Source organism: Tiliqua scincoides, chromosome 4, assembly GCF_035046505.1.
Source record: "Tiliqua scincoides isolate rTilSci1 chromosome 4, rTilSci1.hap2, whole genome shotgun sequence".
NCBI classification, from domain to species: domain Eukaryota; kingdom Metazoa; phylum Chordata; class Lepidosauria; order Squamata; family Scincidae; genus Tiliqua; species Tiliqua scincoides.
Window position 1 is genome coordinate 150,566,160 of NC_089824.1, and position 20,266 is coordinate 150,586,425.

The following is a 20,266-nucleotide window of genomic DNA, read 5'->3' on the forward strand; positions in this document are numbered from 1 at the left end:
GTCAAAGGGGTTTACTCCCAGGAAAGTGTGGATGGGATTGTAGCCTTAGACCAGCCATTTTCAACTGGTGTGCCACAAGTGGTCCACAGGTGTGCCACAGGAATTTGGGAGAACGTGGTTTATTAGTAGGGCCAATGGGGGATGTGAGCCCCTACTGGCAGCTTGGTGTGCCTTGTCAATTGCCAAAAACCCGATGGTGTGCCTTGACAATTTTTGTGCTTTGTCAGTGTGCCATGAGATGAAAAAGGTTGAAAATCACTGCCTTAGACTAATCTTCACACTTTCCTGAGAGTAAGCCCCTTTGGGGCTAATGTGACTTACTTCTGAGTAGACATGCAGAGGATTGGGCTCTTAGGTCCCTCGATTCAGGGTTCTCTCTTCCTTGAGTGGCTTTCTCCAAAGGGGGCAATCCAGCAGAACTTAATAGTGACTAATCGACCCTTTAGGTCTCCCGATCAATACACTTGATGTGATTTGACTAGTGCAGCCAGTGCCATCATCGTTCCCTTCCCTCTCTGCGAGAGCTGGCCAAGACTCTCTTTCAGTGCACTGCATGCCCTACGTAAACATCGAGGTCTATTTCTAAGCCAATACTGGGGGCTGCATTTAACGACGGTAAAATCATTTTTTAAAGAGCTTTTTAAAACTCGAACAGAAGTCAACTCTGGGCAGACGTTTGGTGTGGGGAAAAAATGTAGAATCCACTTATTTTGTTGCCTTTACTTGCCACTTTTAACTATTGCTTATTATAAATGCTGACATCGGACACACTTAGGCTGCAATCCTATGCACACTTACCTGGGAGTAAGTCCCATTGACTAAAATGGGACTTACTTCTGAGTAGACATGCATAGGCTTGGGCTGCCAGTCTGCAATCCTAAGCACACTCACTTGGGAGTAAGCCCCACTGACTATCATAGGACTTACCTCTGAGTAGACATGCATAGGATTGGGCTGCAACAGAGAGAGCCTAAGAATACTTTTTTGGAAATATCAACCCCTCTGCGTTCAGCAAAGTCTCCTCTCCGAAAAGGGTGGGCAAAGGGTTGCAGTCGAAGGCTGTGATGACCATATAAAATATCCCTAAAGTTCATTTATGAATGCACCATTTCAAATACATTTCTAAAACCAAATCTTACTGCTCTGGCTACTAATTGTTGTCCCAATAAGGAATTCATGTGTTGCCCCTGGGGGAGTCCCACACTCAGGTTCAGTCCTGAAAGGCTGAGGCTGCAACCCTGTCCACACTGCCTTAGGAGTGAGCCCCACTGAGCACTTCTGTGTAAACAGAAATCCACAGGATTGCCCTGCAGGACCACCAGCTGAAGTGTCTTGAAACAGGGTCGACCACCACAGTCAGACAGGCCTCCGTAGCACCTCAAGACGCCATCCCTTGTAGCTTAGGTCGTTCACACATTCACTTGGCTTTATGAGATCTAGGTTGAATTGGAGGCCTAGATGGGTTTTTGGCAGGGGTCCCAGTGCTGCCCTTTGGTGCCCTACAGCTGTTCTTCCTGCAGACAGGGACAGAACGGCCCTGGTGACTCTGTGCTTGAGCTCACAAAAACCCCTCCTTCTTTATTAATTGATAATTGGATTAATTAATGCAAAACAAACCAATCCCCTCTCTCTGCTTCTAACAACCCAATCCTAAACATACTTACCTGGGAGTAAGCCTCATTGGACTCAATGGGACTTACTTTTGAGTAGACATGCACAGGCTTGTGCTCTGAATCTTTCACAGATTTCGAATTCCCACGCTCCGACCGACGTGCCTTGGGCCATCCATCCATCTATTGCCCTCTTCTCCTTTTTATTCAGAAGTGGGGTTTTAACCGTGTTCAATGGGGCTTACTCCCAGATAAGCGTGTTTAGGCTTGCAACTTTAGAGTACTGTCCTTGTCTACTCAGAAGTAAGTCCCCATTGTCTACAAGGGAGCTTCCTCTGGGGAAAGCGTGCCTTAGTCCGAGGCATGCTTCCCTGGGTACAAACCCCACTGGACACTCCCCTGGGTCTGACTTCCAAGTCATCAGGCGTCCTAGTCAGCATGTCCTTTACGCTACAGGACCAGAGGAGTCCAACTCTCTCTAGTTCTGTGAGGCTTCCTCTCAGGGAAGTGGGCACAGAATTGCAGCCTGTCTTATCAAAGTTGTTTAATCCTATACGCACTTTCCTGGGAGTAAGCCTCACTGGACACAATAGAACTTACTTCTGAGTATATATGCCTAGGATTGTGCTGTAAATGTTGCAACTGAATACGGAGGGAGGTGTTACTTTTACTCACATCATCATCATCATCATCAAATTGTTATAATTAATAATTATATATAATTTAATGTATAAATAATTTAATTTAATGCATTCTGATTTAGGAAAGAGGAGACAAGTGGCAGGATTAGCATGGATCTTGCGTTGTCAAGGCCCTGGCCACCGTTAAACAGACTGCTAAGTGAATTTTCTGCTGGAGAGAGAGGCTGCCCCCACCACCTCTGTCTGGGAAGGCGTGCTCAGTTCATGTCTGCCTGACACACGACACACTCTGCCTGACTAAAGCACTTCTTGGGGTGTCACTTCAGTGCTCTGTGCACGGCCTTTAAAGTATATAACACTGTTTTCGGTTCAGTGCAAGCGAAGCCCCCCCAAGGAAAAGCCTCGAGGTCTTCAGTGCTGTCCTTGGGGGAGCGGGAGGTGCAGCCTGCCTGGCTGGTCATCACTTATAGACTTCCCCCACCCACCCACAGGATTCGTGCTCCCATGCACACTTGATCTCACACAGTGCTATGGAACGAATGGCTTTAACATGCTCAAAGCTCACCAGCGCTCAGTCTCGGGAATCCCTTTCCCACCTCAACCCCATCTAGAGCTCATGCTTGGAACGTTCGAAGTCATCAACACTTGTCGCCATTCTCGTCGAGCAGCTGGGCTACTGCGGATCAATTCAAGTGGCTACGGAATCAGTACCTACACAGGTGTCTCTGAGCATGTGCAAAGTTTTTTTTTTCCTCCAATAGCGGCAAACCGCGCTTGCAGAGCAATGGGCCAGGGGGGTCCCAAGTCAGATTTCCAGGCAGGCTCAAGCCTCAATGCCTCTCTGCTCATGAAATACTTATAGGAGCTTGGCAATGCAAGCCTAGGCATGTCTGCTCAGAAGTAAGTTCCTTTAGGTTGAATGGAGCTTACTCCCAGGAAAATGTGTATATATACATGTGTATAAAATGAGTTTAAGTGAAGGCCATTTCACCCAAGGCCTAGTACCAAAACCGAAGTTACCATCAAACCTGCATCCAAAGGGAGCCACGATCAGGCCCAGCTTTTGAATCAGGATTCTTCTAAACGCCTGTTATCACAACCACAACTTCCTTTTTTCTACCTGTGCTTAAGAATCTTAAAACACCATTGAAAAGAATCTCTGAGGACAAGATGCTCCTTCTGTGACAAATAGCAGTTTGGGAATATTTGTGGTGGGAAAAGGGGGAAAGGCCAAAAAGGGTTTTAGCGGCCCTCCCTGCACCTTGTGGACCTGATCCAGATTGCCCACCCAACCCTCCCCACCCCCCGCTTTTTTGGTTATAGAGTCAAGCAGCAGCACTTCTGTTAATATCCCAGTCTACATCACATGTAATTTGCACCTCCCTCTGTGTCCTGATAGAAGTACTGTACAGATCAGATTCAGGAAGGCTGCCTTTGAGAGCTGGGGGGGGGGGTGCTAAATGAGCTGTGATTTTGGAAGTTTCCAGTACAAATGGGATCTCAGTTATGAATTCACTGAGTGGCTTTAGGTAAGTCATTCTCAGCATCCACACCGGCATGCATAATCAGTAGTAGTAGTAGTAGTAGTAGTAGAAGCAGCAGCAGCAGCAGCAGCAGCAGTAATAGTGATGTCATGGTAATTCATCATTGGATATTTTTATTCTCAAAGCAAATAGCATGCCAGGCTACAGTAATCCTATCATATGAAAATCGCCACATATTTCAGAGGATCAGTGTATCTACCTTGTGTGTATGGAATATGAACATTTAGGGAGCTCTGGCCTATTGAGAGACCCTAACTGCCTCCTCCTAGATCAGTCTATGTCAAAGGTCCTCTTTCTGACCTACCCGCCATCTGAAGCACAACATGTGGCCACAAGAGAGAGGGAAATGCCCAATTTCCAATTATGTTCCAATGTTCCAATTATGGAACACCCCCCCCCCCAAGATGTGCCCATCACTGCCTTTTTTTCAATAGCGCCCTGTTGCATCATACTCCTACCTGGATCAAAGATCTTTCTCCCAAAGCAAATTGCTTTCAGCTTCTCTTTTATGTCTTCATTACTGTGAGCCTTGTATCACAGTGCAATGTTTTAAACATGTATCTATAGCTTCTGCTACATTGCCTTGAATTTGTTAACCACCTTGGAAGCAATACTGTTGTGGAAATGTGGGGTAGAACTAAAGGTAATAAACAAAGAAATACAGAAAGACAGGGCCGGCCTTGTTGGAGTTTGGTGCAACTCTGTCTGCTGTCCAGAGGTGGCAGGATACTGTTCTGAAAGGGTTAAGCCATAGCCCAGTGACCCTACACTTTACCTGTCCCCTTTGGATGACCTATGTGGGGATGTTGTCCAGACCCTATAACCTTCCCTTCTCTCCGAGCACGCCTCTTCTTCCTCACTGACCTGACAAGGTGACACCCAGCAGGGCCCTGCTGGTGACACCATCTTGACCACATGGCACGCAGGACGAGGCAGCTCCAGGGCCTTGTTATCTCAAGTTTAGTGTAACCTCTGATCATAATCAGATGCTGTAAACATGCTTCTATGGAACTGTGAGTAAATGACTTTCTTTTGCAACTTCAACCAGCCATTGATGTTTGTCTTTCTTGATTAGCAGTCAGCTGGGTGTGGGAGGCTCCCTGGGTTGATTCCCAGCAAGAGGGGGGTCTGCTGCTGAAGCTACTCTGTTTCCCCCCTAAAAAATATTTAAGATTCCTCTAACAGGCCTTAAGAGCTGAGGGGCCCAACTGGAAACATGGGGGGAGGGGGCAGGTTCACAGCCAAGGTCTGTAGAATCTTAGAGTTATAAATCAAATTTATTACAGACTTTATATCTCTATGATAGAATGGAAAGTAGTCAAAGAGTGCACTTAAAGTGCATTCGAGTTAATGGACCAAATGGATCTAAGCACATGTTAATATAAAATTACAAGACTAGAGTTGATTACCCTAATGTGGGTCCCCCTTAGGTGTGAGGCCCAATTAGTCCAATTGGCTTAAAACTGGTCTTGCATAAAGACTACATGACATTCTAACAAGTTCTAGATTTCCCTTCCCCAGCAGTAGTATCAGATGGTACCAGCAGAGTTTGTATGCAAACAATATCTTCATTAAGATGTACAGTTTGACCCACTGTGCAGTCAGCACCTGATGGTTGCAGGGCAATTTCTACTCACTGTGGATTACATGTTTTAATATACAGTACATATGTGCTATGTGCTGACCTTATTAAAATGATCAGTCAAATGTCTCTGGATTTCATTGAGCAGAAAATCAGAATTCTGATAATCTAAACCAGTGGTTCCCAAACTGTGGGTCAGGACTCACTGGTGGGTTGCAATCTGATGTTTGGTGAGTGTCCAAAGGGTGATGGAAAAATGAGATAACTAATTGCCTCAAGCCCTGAGGCTATTCAAAAGTAAGACACTGAAGCTGCTAATTACCCTGCAAAGAGCTCAGCTCCTGCAGTTTGTAAGAATGTGTAAATATAGGGAGATAAATGTTTTAGGGTCTTTTTCTCCAGTTATTGTTACTTATGTAAATAAAATATTATTAATTTCTAGGTATCTTTTTTTTTTTAAAGTCTGGTAAACCTAGGTGGGTCCCCATAAGTGTTTAAAAAAGTTAAAGGAACAGATCCTCAGAGCTGCCTCATCCTTTTTGTGGTTCCACTAATGTTTGCCACAATGAACACATAAAGTACAAAGGGAACATGTGTGTCTGAAACACTAAGGAACATGTGATCTGCTGATGCTCCCTCCCTGGCATTTGTCCACTGTGACTCTGGTCATGTACATTACTCAGTGTGCACTGCAGCAAACAATGGCATATTCACAGGCTGTATAAGAGGGAATCAGTATTTCCATAATCCCAAACACAGCATTCTAGCCAATGTACTCTCTGGTAAAGGACATCAATTTTGCACAAGGCAGGCACTGCAAGAATCTGAATCAAACTATTCAGGTCCAAGCAATCCACTAGATAAGACCAAAATCTTCTTAGCACCTTCACTCAATGTGCTTGTTGACTTATTGACCATGTTGTTAACTAGAATGAACAGATGCTACTTTATTCTGCACCTCTATTTTCCTTTGAAGTCCTAATATTTTAGATTCTCCCCATACAACATGATCCAAATGGCTACCCAGTTGTGGGTGGAGGCAAGATTCCCAGACCGCTCACCCTACTTACTATACATTCCTTTTGAAATATAATACAGCCACAGCCTGGCGAACTGGACCAGTTCAATCTAAATGACTGGATCAGTCCTCCTGTGCTCTGTTAGTTACATGTTTTAAGCCAGTTATGCTTTCCAGACTGCATCACTCATGGCTTCAGGCAGAAAACTGTATATCAGATCGCTCCTTGCAGGAAAAACAAAACAAACAAAACACCTTGCTTCACACTGAAAAGCAGCAATCATGGATGCAGCTAGGCTTGGTCCCAAGATTTTCTATGCGCAGAAAATCATCATCAGTGGAGGCATATTCAGACATGCAACTCTCCACCTGTGGTTCTCCTAAGGTGTCACACAGCCCAGTCCTTTGCATGTCTACTCAAAGTAAGTCCCATTAGAGTCAATGGGGTTTATTCCCAAGAAAGTGTGGATAGGATTGGGCTGACAGTCATGGAGAGCTGTTTTGACTTAATTCTGCTTATATTATAAACTTGGCCTTTAATATCTGTTGATGAGGCACAATTTGCTTTGAAGAGCTGCCATTCATACGGAAGTAGAAAATACAAGAGTGGTGAAAGCCCTCCCTTCCAGTGTTAATGTGTTTAGCTACATTTAACACAGGATTTAAAAAAAAAAATACAGTAGAAAGACTGAAAGGATGCTAAGACCTAACATCCTGCCCTCATGCAGGATCCTCCACACATCATTCCCCCCCACTCCATTAACCCACAAAATTCAGAGCAGAATGAGCCAGCCATAGAACCAGGGAGACAAGTGTTGGAGGAATCTTAAAAATTTGTTTCCTCTTAAGGGGGGAAGCAGAGTAGCTTCAGCAGCAGGCCCCCCCTCTTGCTGGGAATCAACCCCAGGGAAGCTCCCACACCCGGCTGACTGCTGATCAAGAAAGACAAACAACAATGGCTGGTTGAAGTTGCAAAAGAAAGTCATTTACTCACGGTTCCATAGAAGCATATGTTACAGCATCTGATTATGATCAGAGGTTACACTAAACTTGAGATAACAAGGCCCTGGAGCTGCCTCATCCTGCGTGCCATGTGGTCAAGATGGTGTCACCAGCAGAGCCCTGCTGGGTGCCACCTTGTCAGGTCAGTGGTCAGTGGGGAAGAGAGGGTGTGCTCGGAGGGAAGGGAAGGATATAGGGTCTGGGCCACACCCCCACATAGGTCATCCAAAGGGGACAGGTAAAGTGTAGGGTCACTGGGCCATGGCTTAACCCTTTCAGGACAATATCCTGCCACCTCTGGACAGCAGATGGAGTTGCACCAAACTCCAACAACAAGGGCACTGTTCCTTTCACCCACTGTAAGCAAGCTGGGGATGGGTTCTCAGCAGGCACAACACTCTCCAGTGCAGTGGTCTTGCTCATTCATTGCACCAGGACATTGTGGGACATCTGAGGTTCCAAATGCCCCCCCAATCCCCGACATCAGGGTCCTTTTCCCACAACTGCAAAGTTATCAGAGAATTCTGGATTCCATTGGAGAACCTCAAAGTGTGAGGGGAGAATGGCTGTCATCAATTGCTGGCCAAGTCAGTCCTCTGGTGCTCAGGCTCTCTCGTCCATTTTAAATAGACTCCAGAGGCCATTGTGTCACTTCTGGCCAAAGCAGACATCTGTCATAAGCGGGGGAGAGTCATGCCCGTGTGTGGGGAGGAAGGGACATGGGAGGTTCCAGTGCTCTGGATGTGAATGTCACCCAGCCAAAGGTAAGCCGTGTTAAGACCTGGAATCCTCTGCTGCTGCGGGAGGGGAGGGGCTGGGGCTGGGGAGACGTTGGCCTTCTCTCTTGCCTGGCACTCCGGGCAAGAAGAAGCGGGCAATTCTGGAGACCGGGACCCCAAACCTCTCCAAGGCACTTCTCTAGTGCACCCCCCACGCGTCTGAGCACGGTAGGTTCCGGCAGTCAGAAGAGGGCAGAGACTCGTGCCATGCACACCTTCCAGTCAGCAATTAAAGTTATCGTTTTGCTGAACATCCGAGACACAACCAAGCACGACCAATGGAGGCAAACTCGGATTGAAAGGATTGAAGGAATCCGATGCTTTCTCTTGAAATAATTCTCGTTCTACCAAGCCACCTTCACTCCCCCACCCCCCACTACACCCAGTCACGTCTATCCACCTAATATTTTCTTCCCTTCAAACCACAGGAAACGAGGAAGGGACATGAATACCCAAGGTCCCCCTATTCCGACGTGGAAGTGATTGGCACCACACCATTGCTGGGAGAAGGAGCGGAAAGCACAGCTTATATGTCCCTGTAAAACAATAGATTTCCTCTGAGATCCCTATCTCTCTCCTGTCTTGATATCCATATCAAGCGATATCTACCCAGCGATAGAATATCCACTTGCCATGTCTCGTACGCCTCTTCCCAAAACGTTCTGATCAGCCAATGAGGAGGGTCCTCATCCTTGACTCTCCCTGATTCACGGGGCTTTCCTCGATTCGTCCTCTCCAACCCCTAAACCAAGTGATCTCCTCTCCTCCCCGATCCCTCTGGACGGAGCAATGCATTTCAAGCTCCCTTCTGTTCCAGTTTCCATTCAACCTGGCCTTGGGACGGGAAAGAGAGATCCCAGAGGGACCAAGCTCCAAAGAGGTCAGGGGAACTGGGCACTTACCAGGGGCCCCCTGGAGGCCCCTGTCCGCTACTACTACGTGGTCCTCTCTCCAAAGGGACGCTTCACCTGCTTCCTCTGATTTTAGTTTCCAATTGCCTGCTCTCTCTCTCTCTCTCTCTCTCTCTCTCTCTCATGTGACCCTCAAGGCAAGCAACGGGTTTTTTGTTTTTTTAAAGTTTCTCCTGAATTCAAGGGCTTTCCTTCCACAAGCACCGTGTGAACAAACCAAACACATCCAAGCCAGGAAATCCTCGCGCACTCAATACAAAGGGTCCACCTGAACCGAATGATGACCGCCAGCAAGTCTAAGCATCTCCTAGTGGTGGAATTCAATGCCAACCTGGTTCTCCCATGCATCCCAAAGGTTCACTGTGGGTCCCAAATTTGGGAATAAAAATTCCCAAACATTATTACCCAAACTAAGACCCTATACAAAAGCCATGTATATTTATGGCTGCAATCCTATCCACACTTTCCTGAGAGTAAGTCCCATTGAAACAATAGGACTTACTTCTGAGTAGACATGCATAGGATTGTGCCCCATGTTACTGTCCATAAGGTCTATCTATATATTCGAGAGAGATCCCCAATGCCAGCGGTTGGGGATCCTGATCCTGGGGATCCTCCTGTTGATCTTGGAGGTTTCTCCGACTCCACACCCTGCAGCTGAGGACGATCTAAGGACGATGGACTACCTTGACTCCAGTGGTGTGGCGTGGCGATCAGACAAAAGGACGGGGCAGCCCAGCTGGTGGGCAGAAATGGAGGGCTCGGTGGCCTTCCCTTGCAGATGCAAGGGGTGGTGATGTTGGGGGGGGGGGATAGGGAATGGGGAAGCGATTCTACCCCGGAGGCTGCAGCCACTGACCCTAAACACACACAGGCAGGCAGGCAGGCGGGGCCCCGAGGTATGGGAGCTATGCGCGGAAATGTGAGCGAAGTGACAAAAGCTCAGGCCTGGAATGAATGAGCCTCCCCCCCCTCCAGTTATCCGATGTCACGGCCAAGGCCTGCCTGCCTCAGTCAGCAGCGCATTCAAGAAGATCCCCCTTCCCCTTTTCCCAAGGGTCTCGGCTAAATATAGCCCCGCGCGGCGCGTTTGGCCCCAGCCACGGGCCATCTGCTGCGCGGGCAGGAGCTGAGGAGCCAGGCACGAGTGGGAATCCACGCGCGGCTCTGACCGCGCAGCGGCGCCCAAACACGCGGGCCCCCCTTTTTGCTGCAAAGTTAAAAGGAGGGGTCTGTGGCGGGGGGGGGGAGGGAGGGAGCGGACCTGGCAGCCCGAGGAGGCTGACACCCGATCGCTTCCCGGGAGTGTCAAATGATTCTCAGGTCCTGATTTATCCCGTCCCCGCGGCCCCGGGCAGCCCGCTTTATTTTCGTCCGCAGATCCCGAGCTCTCCGTGTTTACTTAGGGCGGAATAATATTTATGGTTTCTTTGGGAAACGAGTCGCGCTCCGCACCAGACCCGGGCGCCTCCTTCCTCCTGCTCCTGCCAAGGCAGCACCTTCGGGCCGCTTGGGAGGGAGAAGAGAACCAAGGCTGCCTGGACGGAGGCATCAGCGCCCCCCTTCCCAAATTCCCCCGATATGTCAGGACTTCGGAGGTTCCTTTGGCCCCATCAAAAATGCCAAGGCGCCCACACCTCTCCACTGGGTAGTCCTTGCAGGATCAAAGCAAATGGAAGAGCTGGGGGGCCTCTGAAAAAATGGGGGTCACGTCTTGGAAAGGAATCTCAGGCCAACCATGGCCAGGCGCCCATCCAAATGGAAAGTCCATCCGGGCACCCTTCTTTTCCTGGGGTCTTTTCCAATAGCAGCCCCCCCCCCGTTTCTCTAGTCGCAGACCTCGATCGACAGACACCTAGGACCACATCTAGAGATGCCTTTCCGCTTGTTAGGCCCCCCAAAACAGGCCCAGAAGGCGCGCTTAGAGTTCACTCTGCATGCAAGCCTTTTTCATCGACGCCCCCCCCCCCCAATGTATCTTTCCATATCGCACCATATGAACATAGTGTTAAAAGCGGCCAGGCCGCCCCTTGGTCTCAAGTTTGTAGCTGTGCCTCTTGTACCTGAGGCTGCAATCCTTTCTACACTGGCCTGGGAGCAAGCCCTACTGACCATAATGGGACTTGCTTCTGAGTAGACAAGCCTAGGCTTGGGCTGTGAGCCTGTCTCCAAGCCAATTCGAAGGAACTCCTCCGAGTCCGGGCCTAGGTATGTCTACTCAATCCCACTGTAGTCAACGGGCCTTGATCCCAGGTAAGTGCGGATAAGATCGCAGCCTTAATTCAGAACCCTATAGGGCGGACAGCAGAACCTCACACGTCGCACACAAAAAATACATACACTAAAGCGAAGGAACACAGGGCCCAATCCTATCCAACTTTCCAGCACTTTCCAGCAAAGCCTAGGGGCTATGTGCTGCATCCTGCGGTGGGGGGCAGTCATAGAGGCCTCCTCAAGGTAAGAGAAAATTTCCCCTTACTTCGTGTTCGCTTACCTTGGGTCTGCATTGGCGCTGGAAGTTGGATAGGATTGGGCCCACAGAATCTTGACAGGTTCTGTGCGCTTTTGGGGGGGGGGGGTGCGCGCGCGTACACATAATTAGGTTAAAAAATAAATCTAGGAAAACAAGTTTTCTGAGTCTAAAAAAATTGAAAATGAAAGCTAATTGGAAAATGGATTTACTTTCTTTGATTCAGTTTTAATTCGATTTCGCTTGAGAAAGGCTTTTAAACAAGCGAAGTCTGGTGTGTTGCTTTCACCACCCTGGGGGGGGGGGGGAGAGAGAGAGAGAGAGCTTAGCAGAATAAGGAGGATTGACCTGTCCCGGGAATGGATGTTTGAAGGCCTGAGACTTGACCAGTCCCAGATCTTCAAATCAGCCTTCAGTGAAAACGGTTTCTCTGCGGATCAGAACTTCGAGTTCAGCAAAAGTATCGGAATTTAGACCGGCTTGTAGATGTTGGAAAATTTTTTTAGTTCGGGCAGAGACCTGAGACCATCAGCCGGACCCGCTTGCCTCCTGAACACGTTTTCAGCATCGGAATGTCTAGTCCTTCGCATTTTGTACACCCCTCGCCGTGGACTGGGAAGAGAGTCACTCACACGGCTGGAAATGGAAACCCACCCCCGGCAGATCAGGACGCTAAATTCGTCCCTCTCTCCTCCTCCACTCAGTCCACAATACCCGTCTGGTAATTAGCAAGTCAACACTTTAAAAAAAAAAAAAAAGCACCATTTGAAAAAAAATTTATTTACAAAGCTGTGTACAACACGAAGGAGTAACATTTCGAATACAGATATATTCATTCATATATAAACAGACTTTCTATAATAGAATGGCAGGAATCTTTTTTCCCCCTTTTCTTTTTTACTCAATTCTTTTTTTTCCCCCTATGCAAAATGCCTTCAATGTAAAATTCAGGGGTGTGTTTTGAAATAACCTTCAACAAAAGTGAAGGTTGGGGGCTCCTGAATCCCTCCCCTTCTTTGCTTTGTCTTTTTTTTTTTTTCCAAATGTGGGTCTTTTTTATTTTTATTTTTTTACAAAAATAAAAACTGCAAAGGAAAGTCTGTCATTTTCCCTCCACCCCACTCACTCCCCCCATACAAATATGTACAAATTTGTGGCGGGGTGAGGGTGGGAGCGGGGGTTTTGAGCGTTGGGTTGATTACCTGTACAGACAGCCTTCGTTGTGTTTGTGTGTGGCGCGCGTGTGAGAGTTTTGGGGGGTGTTTAGAAGCGTCCATGACACTCGGGGCACCCCAGCAGAGGGTTTGTGGGGTGCAGAGACGCGGCCGATCGTAGTCCAAGAGTGGGGTGAGCTTCAATGAGTCTCTCTGGTTTTCTCAAGAGGAAAAAAAAAAATCACCGTGGCAATTTCTTGGAAGGAGGATTAAAAAAGGAGAAAAGGGAAGGAGGGATCGGAGCTCGCGCCCCGGTCTGCAGCCGGATCCTCTGCAGAAGGATGTACTACTAGTAGGATCAACTACTAGTAGGATGCTACTAGCAGGATCAACTACTAGCAGGATACTACTAGCAGGATCAACTCCTAGCAGGATACTACTCGGAGGATCTACTACTAGCAGGATGCCCCCTACTCAGAAAGGTCCATGATAGTCAGCAGGGCTTCCTTCCTCCCCGGCGGGCGCGGACAGGGCTGCAGCCCTACTGGGCCGGCCACTTGGCCTGCACGGGGGCGGTGGAGGCGGCGGGCTGCAGGAACTGCCCGGAGAGCATGTTGGTGGGCACGCTGAGGATGGGGGCGATGGCGGCGGCTGTGCTCCTGGCCAGCGAGAGGGGCTGGTGCGCCAGGAGGCCCGACTGGACGGTGACGGGGGGCCGCAGGAAAGTCTGGGCGCCGGGCGCGGCGGAGCTGGCGGCGGACCCCCCGATGATGTTCTCGATGCTGAAGGAGGGCCTGCCGGTGGTGCTGCCGCCGGAGGGCTCCGCCTTGACGGCCCCGGAGCCGAGCGCGCCGAGCTGGAGCTGCAGGCCGGGGGCGAGCTGCGCGCCGAAGGCTTTGCGCCCGAGCTCGCCCGAGGGCAGGAGCGGGACTGCGGGCGGGAGCAGCGGCCCGACGGGGGGGATGTAGGGGTACTGAAGCGCGGCGGCGGCGGCGGGGTGCGCGTAGCCGGGGGGCAGCCCGTAGGCGCGGCCGTAGGGGCCGGCGGCGGCCAGGCTGTAGGCGCCGAAGGAGTGCATCATGAGCGCCGTCTGCTCGCGCAGCTGCTCCTGCTGGTGGCGCTTGAAGCGCTTGCGGCGGCGCAGGAAGGAGCCGTTGTCGAACATGTCCTCGGACTGCGGGTCCAGCGTCCAGTAGTTGCCCTTGCCCGGGTTGCCCGGCTCGCGCGGGATCTTCACGAAGCAGTCGTTCAGCGACAGGTTGTGGCGGATGCTGTTCTGCCAGGCGGGGAACTTCTCCCGGTAGTAGGGGAAGCGCCCGCTGATGAACTCGCAGATGCCGCTCAGCGTCAGCTTCTTCTGCGGGCTCTGCAGGATGGCCATCGTGATCAGCGCGATGTAGGAGTAGGGCGGCTTCACCAGGCTGCTCTTCGGCTTCGCCGCCGCCCCCGACGGCGCCCCCGCCGCCGCCGCCTCCTCGCCCGCCTTCTCCTCCGCGGGGCTCGCCTCGCCCGCCGCCTCCTTGGCCATCAGCAGCTCCGCCGCCTCCTCCAGCGCCAGCCCCGACGGCGCCGCCGCGGCCGCCCCCCCGACGGCCAGGGGGCTGCTGCCGGCCTCGGCGTCGCTGCTGCTGCTGCCGCCGCCGCCCCTTTCCTCCGCGCCCTCGTCCCCCTCGCCCACCACGTCGATGTCCACATCCTCGGCCGTCAGCACCGTCTGGCCGGACATGTCGCTGGCGCTCAGGCTGCCCGACAGGGTCATCCCCGCTGGCGGGAGGGTGGGCTGGGGCGGCGGGGGGAATTAATGACACCAGGGGGGAGGGAGGGAGGTGGGACGGGGAGGGGGTCCGGGAGGCACCTGGGAGCCCAGCCAACCTCGAGGGCTCCTTCTCCAACAGGTAGCGGCTCTGGCTGCGAGAGGCTCCCCTCCCTCTCTCCCTCCTCCTCCTCTTCTCCTGCTTCCTCCTCCACCTCTATCTGCCGGCCTGGGTGCCTTCCTCTCCTCCTCCTCCTCTTCCTCCTCCTCCTCCTCCTCCTCCAGCGGGCATCTGGGCGCAGCCTCGAACTCCTCTCCTCCCTCTGCTCCGACTCGGCTGGACCTCCGGACTCCCCCCGGGTTCGCCTTTCCTCAGTGGCGCTGCTGGTGGCGGCGGTGGGGGACTGTCCCCCCACCTCGCCAAGGGAGAGCAGCAGCGGGTGGCGGTGGGGGGTTTGAAGAGCGAAGCTGCCGGGCTCAACTCCTGGGCTGCGGGCTCCTTTCGTCCCCAGCTGGGCTCGGCTCAAAACTCCTCCTTGACAGTCGCCTGGTCATGTGTGAGCAGAGCTCCCGTCCAAGCGCTGGCGCTTTCCCGAGCCTGGCGCTTCCCCGAGGCACAGAGAGCCAGCCTTCGATCCGCTCCCATGTCATCGGAACTGCCTCGTCTGCTGCTGCTGCAGGTCAGATCTCTTGCGCTTCGGTCTCTCCATCTCCTCTCCCAAGCGCTGCCGCTATTCCAAGCCTCTCTCTTTGCTCCTCTTGCAAAGACCTGCCCCCCCCCGCCTCTCTCTCTCTCTCTCTCTCTCCTTTCTTTTTAGGATATTATTTTTCCCTCCTCTTTTTCTTTTCTCTTCCCCTCTTTTTTTCTCCCTGGAGGGAGGAGGGAGAAGGTGAGGGTCTTGCTGCGGAGAGCGGGAGGGCTGGGGGAGGGAATCTACGGGCGTTACATGCAACTCGGCGGCCACTTTAGAAGTCCCTTTCCAAAGGCTGCCTGATAGATTACTTTCCACTTAAAGATATACCAGGAGGCGGGGCCACGTGATGGCCTGACGTCAGCGCCCCACTGCCAAGCCATGCACAACTCAAGTTGTTCCAGGGAATTGTCAACAAAGAGACAACAGTGGCTGTCCCTCGGCTGGATCACCGCACAGCCCCTCCGGGCATGCTGGGGGAGCCCAAACGTGAGACACCCTCAGGAACTGCTCCTCGCCTGGCCCGGAGTTTTGGGCCATCTGAGGACAGACCTGGGCACATCCAACTAACACACAGGCACACACACTCCCGTGTAGCAAACTGGGGAGGTTGGAATTTGGGTGGTGGTAGTAGTTGTAGTAGTAGTAGCAGCAGCAGCAGTAATAATCATTCCAATTATTAATTATTAATTCTAATTTTGCAAATAATTCCAGAAAGGGCGAACACCTGACCCCCTCTTTAAAAAGTATTAAAAATAATTCCAGTATTTAATTCCAATAATAATAATTCCAATTTTGCAAATAATTCCAGAGAGGGTGCGTGGCTGACCCCCTCTTTAAAAAAAAATATTCCCTCCTTTTTGCAAACTGAGAAGGTGTCAATTAAACATCGAAACAAAAACCAACAGGGCTACAATGGGCCGGAGTAGTCTGAACCGTGACCCTGCTGCTAATACCATTCTTAAGACCGCAGCCACAGGACCCAAGAGGCGCTGCTTTTAAACCAGGAGTTTTAAAAACAAGCCAAACCCCCCCCCCCCACGTCCTGACAACAAGAGGTGAAGCAACTTTAGATGGTGGGAAAAAAAAGAAAAGGAATTCCCTCTGCTATTGGTTTTCTGCGCCCCCCCCCCAGCCCTTCCCCAGACAACAGCCTCAGCTGGGAACGAAAATCAGAAAATGGCTATTGATTAATCTATTAGATCAGTTGCAGGGAAAAATAAAACAAACAAAAAAAAAGACTTCGAATAACAGAGAGAGAGAGAGAGAGAGAGAGAGAAATTAGAAATCCAGCAGGCTCTTGGGCGACTTTATAGGGATTATTCTTCGGAAGTGACTTTTAATGACTTGATAAACGACACTTTAGCATATGAAGGGATCGGAAATGGGGAGACGGTGCGTGTGAATGGGGGGGAGGCTAATTTCGCTCGGCTGAAGGAAAAGACTGTCCCAAGAAGAACAGGCTCCCCAGAGGGAAGGGAAGGGCATGGGAAAAGGTGGTCGGTGGAGGACTTTTTCTTGCTCTGGGTCCAAACGGATCGATTTCAAGGGGAGGCAACTTCGGGGCGAGCGAGGAAACGGTTCGCTCGGCAGGACCATATGCAGGGTTGCGATGAAGAGGATTTTGTGATCTTGTGGTTTGGGGGGGGAGACGTGAAGAGATCGGCCATGAGAAACCCCAGCAAACAGCCGTGAGAGAGCAGGCAGGTGTCTTCTGATTCCGTTCATCGCAAGCAGAAGGTTCTTTGGGGAGAGAAAAAAAAAGGAACTAAAATGATGAGACGTCCAAGGCGCCCTTTGGTTTGCCTTTCTTTATTAAAAGCCCTCTTCTCGGCTTGGGCTTCTTCTGATCCAGGCTGAAGAGCTGTCAGCCGGGCTAGCCTATAAAATACAGGCCAGTTTTGCCACGAGAGAAAAGGGTGGCTGAGGATGATTTGGGGGGGGGGGGAGAGAAACTACCTCTGAATAAAGAAATGGGAGAAATATTATATGATAGGAAGCCATCGAGTAAAAAAAATGGATATATTCCCTGAGTGTGGGAGCCGAAGGAAGGAAGAGGGACCTGGAATCCCTGTGGCCCTCTGATGTGTGTGTCACCTCGGAGCTACTGCTGTCCACAGGGGAGATGTTGGGGGATCCTGTTCGCTCTTACTTGAAGAGGCGCCAGGCGTCAAATTGGTGAAGTATGGGGGGAAGGGTTGAGGGCCTACTGGAGGGTCTTCAGTCCATCTCTCCATCCAGCCCCACCGCCTTCACTTAGCCTGGCTCATCAAAAGACAGAGACCCCCGATCAACCACAGTCGGGACATTCCTCATAGAAGATCCTTCTTTCCCACCCCCCTCCATCCAGTGGGTGTCCCCGTCAAAGATGAGACGCGGAGGGGCGCCCGTTCCGAAGCCACCCCTGTCGGGAGAGTCAGGAAACAGGCCTGGTTCCAAACGCCAGAAAACGGATGGACGGAGAACTCACTCTTCCCCATGGAAACTCTGGAGAAGGGCCCCCTTTTTTGTGGATCGGGGTTAGAAGGCAATGAGTCAACGTGATGCCTCCTTGGGAGGGGGTAATCCTCAAGGGGTTGCGGGTGGGAAAAAAATCTGTATGATCTCCCGCCCCCGTCTTTTTATTGCCTCTACTTCCAAACTCCTGGTGGGGGCGAGAATCTCGCCTTCTATTTCGGTGTCTTACTCCTGATTCCCACCCTGTGGCTTTTTCGTTGCTTATCCTCCAAAGATTCTTAGTTTCCTGGACCACCAATTCTTCCTTGAAAAAGAAAAGCATCTCCCCCCACTTAACAGCCCAATCCTCTTCACACTTTTCTGGGAGCAAGCCCCATTGACTCGAATGAGACTTACTTCTGAGTAGACGTGCTTAGCATGGGGCTGTAGGACAGCAGGCGCTTCAATAATGAATAATCCTAGTATTATATATATCGGATGTTATTCCTACCGAGGGCTTCTCTGGCTTGGGAAGCTCAGGACTAATAGATCGCGACGGACGCCCCGATCAAAGAACACGCCCGGTGTAGCAGACGGACTGCCGGAGATCCGTCAAGGAAACGGAGGGGGAGGGAGGATTTTTTGGAAGAAGGAAAAGAAACCCCCCCGCCCCGAAAAGACCTCGCTTTCATTTGTTGCGCTTTTTTTTTCCTTTCGACACAATAAAAGTCAAATTAATTGATTCATACCATTAATTATGGTGCTTAGCGTGAAAACAAACGTTTCCCCTCGATTAGGGATCTATTGTGCTAATCTCTTGTTCAATCAGTGTTACCATCTGATCCGGGGCGAAGAGGGGGAGGCAGGGCCAGGAGGAGGAGGAGGAGGGGGAGAGCCTTTGAGACAGAAAGTTTGGCTCTCCCGTGGCCAGATCCCGTTAGAGTGGACTCGAAGCCCCTCGATTCCTTTTCGCTTTCGCAATCGGTTTCATTGCTGGGGTGGAGGACGGGGAGGGGGCTTTGCCCCCTTAACCACGCATCAGTCTGAATTGTATGGTAACTTCAGGTTTAGGGGTAAGTGGCTCTGTTGGTCCAGCGCTAGGAGAAACGAGAAGTAGGAACTACTGAGAAAGTATCCTCCCCCCCCCCCCAAAGTGTCTTGGGAGAATAATGTACTGCGCCCAAAATGTTAATATTTGGAAAGGAATCGGTGATGTGTGGGGGGGAGGAGTGTCGTGGGGGAGGGGAAGAGAACAAGGAAGGTCATGTAACAAAACCATGGAGGAACCCACCTGACACTGCTGGGGTGTTAAGTAAATCCTGTTTTAAGCCTAATTGGAGTTTGCTCTTAAAACCCACACGTCTTCAATCATCAGCTCTAAGCTTAACCGGGATGTGGAGGCAAGAAACCCCTTTTATAAGAACAGGCAAACTTTCGCAGTGGGGACTCGATTAACAGAGTTTGGTGGCTGCCCAAAGACCATGGGATGTGTGCGTGTGTGTGTGGAGGGGGGAGATCTTGACCGTAGCAGAGGTAAATGTAGATTCGTGTGTGTGTGTGTGTGAGAGAGAGAGAGAGTTTGTGTGTGCGTGTGCGTGGACACACACACACACACACACACACAAAGATTTAGCAAAGAGAGACACGAAAACTGTACAGATCAGATCGATATAGAGTCAGATAGAGACATAACTAGCATTAGCGGGTGGGGGGCGGGCGGCGACGGCGGCTGAGAAGCCCAAACAACTTATGATGGAAGAGGGAAAATTAATTACAGCTCACTTTGGTTCTAATATGACCAAGCGAATGTCTGGCCTGGAAGCGAGTTAAAAATGAACCCACAGACTAGGTGGGATTGGAGGGGGGAGGAGGGGGGACTGGCACTCCTGGCTTCAGATCCTTCACCCAGTAATCGTTTCCTGGAGAAGGAGGACTCCAAGGTGTCCTCTTTCATCTCCTTAACCCTATTACTTTCACTAATGAGTTGAATAAATCGCTGACCTGACCTGTGCTAGATCCGCGTTGTGGCGGGTTGTGATAAGGAACGGTGGTGTTCTCAAAACAACAACAGGAAGGACTATCGAAGAGGGAGGGGGGAGAATAAGCAAATTAATACAGATCTCCCGGGGAGGGGGGAGAAATGTAGGCAGAAGAAAGATGGAGAGTCAAAAGGGGAGGAGGAGTGGAAAGGTCTGTACTTCTGGGATGAAACGGACCAGGTTTTGGAGACCTTTGGCACGGTGGGCAATGTCGATGGTTATTCCTCTTGAAAGTGTTTTGAAGCCACGTTTTCAGGAACGGGGGCGGGGTAGAGGCAGGAGAGGGGAGGTTTCTTCAGGGGTTCCTGCAAAAGCACCGCCTGAGTGCGATCGAAGCCCCCCCTCCCGTCCCCTGTCCGATTCCATTCTCGCTCCACGCAAGGCAGGACTCGGGGCGCCTCCAGCCTGAGATGCCACCAACACTCAACGCCACCCTTTAATTGAAACTGATCTCCTTCTTTGGAAAGAGTCTCGGTTCTATTCCCCCCCCCTTAACTCAAAAGAAATCATAATTAAACTAAGATAAGACTAAAGATGAACTAACTAAAGATGAAGATAAGACTAATAAAACTAAGGCTGCAATCCTATCCACACTTACCAGGGAGTAAGCCCCACTGACTCCAGTGGGGCTTGCT

At 50.8% G+C, this 20,266-nt stretch overlaps 1 protein-coding gene across 1 annotated transcript; it reads right to left on the bottom strand.

Annotated features, from left to right (window-relative positions):
- Nucleotides 1–12,449: 12,449 nt before the first annotated feature.
- FOXD3 (forkhead box D3) lies at nucleotides 12,450–14,470 on the bottom strand. Its single transcript, XM_066625245.1, has one exon. The coding sequence runs from the start codon at nucleotides 14,468–14,470 to the stop codon at nucleotides 13,253–13,255; it is 1,218 nt and encodes a 405-aa protein (XP_066481342.1). The 3' UTR covers nucleotides 12,450–13,252.
- Nucleotides 14,471–20,266: the final 5,796 nt, after the last annotated feature.